At 47.0% G+C, this 7,077-nt stretch overlaps 1 protein-coding gene and 1 pseudogene across 1 annotated transcript; both read right to left on the bottom strand.

Moving 5' to 3' along the window:
- Window positions 1-281: 281 nt before the first annotated feature.
- Window positions 282-3,808, bottom strand: LOC143041697 (uncharacterized; annotated as a pseudogene).
- A 355-nt stretch (window positions 3,809-4,163) lies between these two features.
- LOC143041696 (uncharacterized) lies at window positions 4,164-6,366 on the bottom strand. Its single transcript, XM_076213708.1, has one exon. The coding sequence runs from the start codon at window positions 5,883-5,885 to the stop codon at window positions 4,269-4,271; it is 1,617 nt and encodes a 538-aa protein (XP_076069823.1). The 5' UTR covers window positions 5,886-6,366; the 3' UTR covers window positions 4,164-4,268.
- Window positions 6,367-7,077: the final 711 nt, after the last annotated feature.

Here is a 7,077-nt window from a genome sequence, read left to right as displayed (position 1 = left end):
AGCAACATGCCTACCAATAATTTGATTCTCTTATTTACCGGTTTCTTCATTTAAATATCTATTCTTAGCATCCGACCTAGTTATGGACCAAAAGGTCTCCTGTCAATATGTCCTTCCTTTGTAAGCTTTTGTAGAAATTGAGATAATAGGAAGGCGAGGAGAGAGGGGAAGGAAAACAGAAGTGAGGAGGAAGGAAAGGGAAGGAAAGGGAAATAAAGGAATGGAAGAGGAAGGTGGGAAGAGAGGTTTTGATAATTTTTTATTACGCCTAATGGCGGCAAGCAATTTACAAACTGAAGCAGTTACAGTGATGAATGTCGCACAGGACATTGTGGAATATAAATAAATCAAAAGTCACATAACATATACAATACAATATACTATTTATATAATCCTTATGTAATTGTGATAATACTTAATTACATAATTATACGGTGCACCACCAAGATACAATACTAGTATGATATATGCATTGGAATTTGCATAGTTAGTAAAAATGCTTTGCTCAGTGGCGGTAAATAAAATATAAACTTATTGAGTTACAGAAAGAAACGTGTTGCGTGGGACATAGTAGAATTCAAATTGATTAACAACCACCAAAATATGGATATCTCATTAGTAGTACATCTAAATTTTCATTCTGTAAGAGATATTTACAAACATATATTAGATCTTGTCCCTGTGGTAGTAAGTCTTTTACTGTGGGACATGCGAGACAATAATGTTCGAGTGTGTTGGCCTTGGCGAGGTGACACAGCTTGCAGGTAGAGTAGTGAGACACATCCTCAGTCTGGCAGACCTGCCACACTGGTCGGTAACCCAGCCGGAGTCTAGCACTCACTATATTGTGTCTACGGACCAGTAGTCCGTGTCGACGATATTTGTGTGAGGTGTCAATGAAGTTATCATAGTGCTGTATGGAGACACTGTGAGCTCGCTCGGCGTTTCTACGATTCGCTGTTAGGGTATGCATGGCTGAACACAGGATAGTTTTGTAATGACGTAAGGAGGGCGGGGTACGTATCACTGGTAATTCGAGATCACACGCAGCCTTTTGCGAGACTGTCCACAGTATCGTTACCCGCGATGCCTACATGAGATGGCACCCATAAAAAGGACACAACCAATGTATTATCATGTGCATAGGCCAATCGACACAATATATCTCGCACTATATGGTTATCAGCAGGTCTTGGAGAGGAAAGGGCGTGAAGGGCAGACTTAGAGTCGCAGATGATTACCCCATTTAAACGTCTCTCAGTAAGGAGGGTAACAGCATCTAACAGTCCATTTAGTTCACAGTAGGTGGAACTTGATGTGTCGGGCAAGCGACGGCCAATCCACCCATCTCCCCCTGGTGGTTCCAGAGTGGGGGAGAATACAGCACACGCAGCACTCCCGTCCGCCTGCATTGAGCCGTCAACGTAGAGATGGTGTGCCGTGGGAACTGAGGCAGACACACAGGCGATGGTCTCTAGGGCCAACTGTTTCTGGAGAAGGGGATGGGCCGTTTTAGACGTGGGAGTAAAGGAGACGAAAGGGAGAGGTTCTCGCCAGGGTGGCAATTCAGGTACAACCTCAGCAGCCGGAACATCAATGGCCAATCTCTGGAAGTCAGCACACACGGTACGGATAAGGTTACGTCCACCCGGCCGAAGGTGAGGCCGAGGCATATCAGGGTTGAGTGCCGCCAAGATGACGTTGGAGTAGTGAGGAGCCAGATGGGGAGAGCATAGACACTTGATGCTAAAGTAAGTGACATTAGCGTATATCCTGTCAACAAGTGGGGTCAAGTTAAGCTCAGTTAGCATGTTGACTATTCTGGTGGAGGCAGGACAGCCAGGATAAATCGCATGACTCTGTTTTGAAACTTTTCAAGGGGCTGCAGTGCTGTCTTAGGGAGCTGACAGAGTGCAGGAGAAAGGTAGTCAATTACTGATCGTAGGAACATTATGTAGATGGTCCTAGCGACAGGGATAGAAACTCCTTTCACGTTGTTGGCAAGCCACTTGACAGGGATGAATCGTCGCTCTAATCTATCCAGCAGGTCTGTAACGATTGGATGGATACGTTGCCGTGCGGGTATGGTTGGGGTGACACGCACGGGGGCACCTAGGTAAGTGTATTGTGTGCAGTGTGGTACAACATTCCCTCCCACGGTGAAGACTGGCAATGTTCGAGGGTTGCGTGTAGAGAATATCCTACTCTTGTCGGGTGAAATTATGAGGCCACAAGCAGCTGATGAATCATAGAATGAGTGAAGGAGGACCTGAAGATTCTGGGGTGAGTCGGTGTGGATGCAAATGTCATCAGCATAACACGTGATTGTAGTGCCAGGGATGTCAGGTAGTATAGCAAGAAGGCGGTTGAACTAGGACATTGAAGAGAAAAGGACTGAGAACGCCACCTTGTGGAGTACCTAAGTCAAAATTTCTGGAGGTACTGCATGCGCCCCTAAAAAGGACTTGAGCAGTTCTGTTGCTAAGGTAGCTTCTTATCCATCTCAACAAGTTACCCTTGATACCAAAAGCCACGAGTTGATCAAGTATGATGTCCCTGTTTGCAATATCAAAGGCACTCTTGAGATCGATGAATGCGACCACACTGGTGGGTGAGAGGCGGGTATAGAGATCGAGAAGGCAGTGGTGTGTACCTCGCTGTGGCAGGAAACCATACAGTCGCGGTGAGAGCTTGGATTGGAGACGAAATATCAGACGGTTGAGGAATATTCTTTCAAGCACCTTGCAGAAGCACGAGGTTAGGGAGATGGGACGAAATTTATCAGTGCCGGGTTTAGGTATGGGTACTATAATACTGGAGGTCCACGCGCTGGGTACGTAACCCCTCTGAAAGCACATATTAAAAAGCTGTAAGAGTGGGTTATCTGGGACCTTGTGGAGAAGACGTAGGACAGAGTATGTGATCCCATCTTCACCGGGAGCCGTCGCCGTACCTCGAGTGAGGGCACGCTGAAGCTCTTGTGGTGTGATGGGTACGTCATCCTCTTTATCTGACTGCAACAGGGCATCTACCAAACGGAGAGTACGAAGGTTCGCCTGGGAAGAGAGGGCTTCTTGAACAGGTGTTGGGAGGTTATCAAGGCTTGATTGTGTAGACCAGGTGTCAATTAGTGTCTGTGCATATTCCATCGGACTATGATGGAGTGCAGTGCGGGGTCGTTTCTTTACAATTTTTTTAATTTTGTGCCACATGGTTCCTACGCTGGTAAGATGATTGATGCTGTCAGTAAGGGCATGCCACGAGTCAGTTTGGGCACACTGTTGTAGACCTATCAATTCGTCACGTGACGTCTGATATTGTTGAAGATGGGCAGGAGATGGTTGTCTTTGGAAGGTAAGGCCATGTTCCATCGCCTTCCTTTCTGCCTGAAGTACACGGTCATTAAGCGACGTTGTGCGAGGCCGAGGACTACGGGTGAGATGAGGTCTGGTGACATATCGGGTGTAAAAGTTGTGTGTTGATTTCACCAGTGAGGAATATAACTCATCAGGGGAATGAATGTTGAAAGTAGGAAGCAGAGTGGTCATGTAGGAGATATACGTCGGACAGTATTTAGGAGGTATCCGGATGCAGGTGCGGGCATAAGAGGAGGAGGGTGTAGCAGGTACTGTGTAGTGGAGGCCAAGGGCAATGTGGTCAGAGAAGAGCACGGGGATGGGGAAGCACTCGACACGTGATGCTACAAGTCCTGATGTGAATATGTAGTCCAGAGTACCTCCACGGGAGTGCGTGGCACCACCAGTATCCCAGCGTGTGAGTCTGTATCGTCGTACGTAATCCAAAAGTCGAGGTCCATTCCGGTTAGGGATTTGAAAAGTATCACCCAGGTCAGGATGGCGCGCATTAAAGTCCCCCATGTAGATAACACCACGCAGCGTAGGTAAGGGCAAGGCAGCCAAGTTTATTCTTCCCGGGGCTGAGTAGACATTACACAAACGTAACTTGTCATGTCCTATTGCTACCTCCAACAGTTGATAGGTCATGTTTGCATCGATCGAGGTACGGAGAAGCTGGTGTGGTATCGAGGAATGTACATATGTTATGAGCCCGTTTCTGACTGGGTGGACATAAGAGACGTATCCAGAGAGTGTAGGAGCCTGTCTCTCGCCAAGCAAAGGTCCACAAAGGCTTCCTGAATAAAGATGACAGTAGGGTTGTTCTTATAAATATATCCCTTTAGAGCTGCAAGTCTCATGTAGTCCCTTATACCGCAGGCATTCCAGGAAATGACACGAAGCTCCATAGAACTATTGAAGGTTCCCTTTGACTTTGCGAGAGCTGTGGGTGGAGGTGGCGGTAGGGCGTAGACTAGCGTGTTGTACTCCATTTGATGGGGGGGAACGAGATAGTGGTTTCTGATTCGACGTATCTAGGTGGGAGGTGGCGGTAGGGCGTAGACTAGCGTGTTGTACTCCATTTGATGAGGGGGAACGAGGTAATGGTTTCTGATTCGTCGTATTAAGGTGGGAAGTGAGAGCATTAAATTTAGTATCAATTGAGGAAACAGTGGCAATCATTGCCTTCTGGCCCTCAACAAGAGTAGTGAGTATTGTATCTGTGGAGTCTTGTTTGGTGGCGAGATCGATTATACGTGTTTCAAATGTATCATACCGTTCTTCTAGGGATTTGCAGCGAGACATGAGGGTAGCGACAGCCTTACGTAGTTCAATGATCTGGTCGGACTCCGACGTAGCAGACGAAGCACGGACAATAGGTATATTTAGTGTGGAGATGGGCGGTGGGGGGGGAGGCGGGGCTGATTGCGTCACAGGGCGTCTGGCACAACCGTGCCAGACATTTACTCCTTGCTTGTTACATCGAGGGCACTTCCAGTGGGTGTTGGTAGGTGCAGGCTGGCTGGGTGGCTGTGAGGTACCGACGGCCAAGGTAGAGTCAGGAGGTGGTGGTGGGGAGCGATGAAGGCAGGTGCGGGAGTCGTGGGTATCAGCACACCATGCGCACTTCTCTGTTGCATGACAATAGCGAGATATATGACCGACCTGCCAACATCGGTAACACGTAGGTGTGTCGTTCTTAATTTTGAGTATTTCACAGTCAGGAAGGCAGGGAAGAAAACTGAAGGAGACAGTGGTAGGAGGCGGGTCGGTCAGGTTCCAAGTCACAGCTATACGATTAATAGGAACGCCATTTTGACGAAAACGGCGGGCAGAGTGAACACCAGAGAGTTCCAGTGAGAGAGAGGGATCCACATTAGTAGGGTACCGAGTTATCAAGTAATTTGGATATTTTCGTGGTCTCTCCGGGGAGTCTTGTACATCAAGGATGAGAGAAAGAAATTCACCTGCAGTTACTTGCTCGACGATGTCTTGGCGGCACCGTGCGATGTATACGTACCGAGACGTTACAGCAGCCATCTTAACCTCGGCGAGATTTCTTTGGAGTTGAAATGTTTTACTGACTTCAGCAAGCCAACGAAGCTTCGTTTCTACGGATGGATTTTCTCTGAAAACAAGCTTCACGTAATCCGCACGGGGGGCAAAAGCTGGAGGTGTAGGTTGAGGAGCAGCAGTATGCTGCCGAGAAGGCAGTGTTAAGGAGGGTGACGGTTTTTTGTCGGTCCTGGGTGAATTAGGGATCGGTGCGGGTTTGGGTGTCTTGGCAGCAGGAGCGTGTAACTCACTACCGTTGTCAGAGTTGTCATCCATATGCCGCTTGCCAGACGTGGCAGCGACGTAGGCTTGACGGGATCCGTCGGGTGTGGACGGAACTATTGAGACAGGACTACATTGATTTGACGATGGCATCAAGGGTGGCCAGTGTTCAATGTTTGTATCCTCCTCCTCCTCACTGAGGGCTAGATCCATCTGTAGATCAGCAAGGGTGGCGGGTCCAGTGTAATCCATGACGTAGGAGTACAGGCGATGACGTCAACACTTATCAGGGGGGTAATGATGACGGGTCATGACGTCACAAGAACGCAGTGCGCATGCGCAGCAGCGGTCAGTACCGTCACGGATACCCGTCACGGCGTTCAATTTTCAAAGCTACAGAGATTATGTTCAATCACCAAAATTTGAAACGGCACTAGTTATTCACTGGGTCTTACTGTAATTTGCCGTTACATCAATGGGTGAGTGACGTACCCATGCCGTCTCACACCTCGTATTGCGCATGCGCGGGTCTGAGGTTTTCGGAACGGGGGTGGGTATGATTATTGTTTTCCTCAATTTATACCTAATATCACTATGTTATCTGTTTATTCTATCACTCTCCGTTCCCTGCAAGTCACAGTAAGTTTCAGCACTATTAGGTGTGAGCGTGGCTCAGCAGAGCCTTCACAATTAACGAAAACTGTAGTGCACTTGGAAGTAGGTCTGTACACAATGGCTGCCGAGCTTGTTGAGGGGAGAGAGGGAAATGAAAGAAAAAGACAAAGAGAGAAAGAAAAGAAAACGGGGAAAGTGTCTTGAGGTTCGAACCTTCAAAGGAACCTATAACTATCATTATCTATTACTTATTATCATGATTTATTATCATCTATTATGTATCATTGTCATTGTTATTATTATTAACAATAATGATGGTAATAATATTGATAATGATACTACTAACAATAATAATGATATGGTTTAACGTCCCACACTCCCCCCTATCGGGAGGCTAGGACGGTGCCCCTCACAGAGTGCTTTGTAGTGTGGAATTTAAAGAACCATAATGCCCTTGGTTCAACTTCGCCGGTGGCAGGATTCGAACCGCCATCCCCTCGACCTTCGCCGCAAGTAAGGACGCCGTAACCCGCAATAACAATAATAATACTAAAAATAGATATAATAATGATAATACTACTACTAATAATAATAATCATAATAACAAAAACAGTAATGATAATAACAATGATAATAGTAATAACGATAATAATAATAGTAATATGAACAATAACAGCAACAATAATAATAACAGATGGTGGAGGGAAAGGGGAGTGATAGGAGGGGAGGTGGTAAAAGAATCAATGACAGAACTGCCTACGCCAGGAGGCGCTGAACTTCGAGCCAGATCGTCGTCACCTTTGCCCTACGTACTCGGGGCTCCATGATA

The sequence above is a fragment of the Oratosquilla oratoria genome, chromosome 31 (genome assembly GCF_046742065.1).
Source record: "Oratosquilla oratoria isolate Oo_2021 chromosome 31, ASM4674206v1, whole genome shotgun sequence".
NCBI lineage: Eukaryota > Metazoa > Arthropoda > Malacostraca > Stomatopoda > Squillidae > Oratosquilla > Oratosquilla oratoria.
The sequence above is the reverse complement of the archived record's forward strand: the minus strand, read 5'-3'. Positions and strand labels throughout refer to the sequence as shown.

What these genes read in the sequence shown, in the direction of transcription:
- LOC143041696 (XM_076213708.1), bottom strand. Translation starts at nt 5,885, where the DNA reads ATGGATTACACTGGACCCGCCACCCTTGCTGATCTACAGATGGATCTA.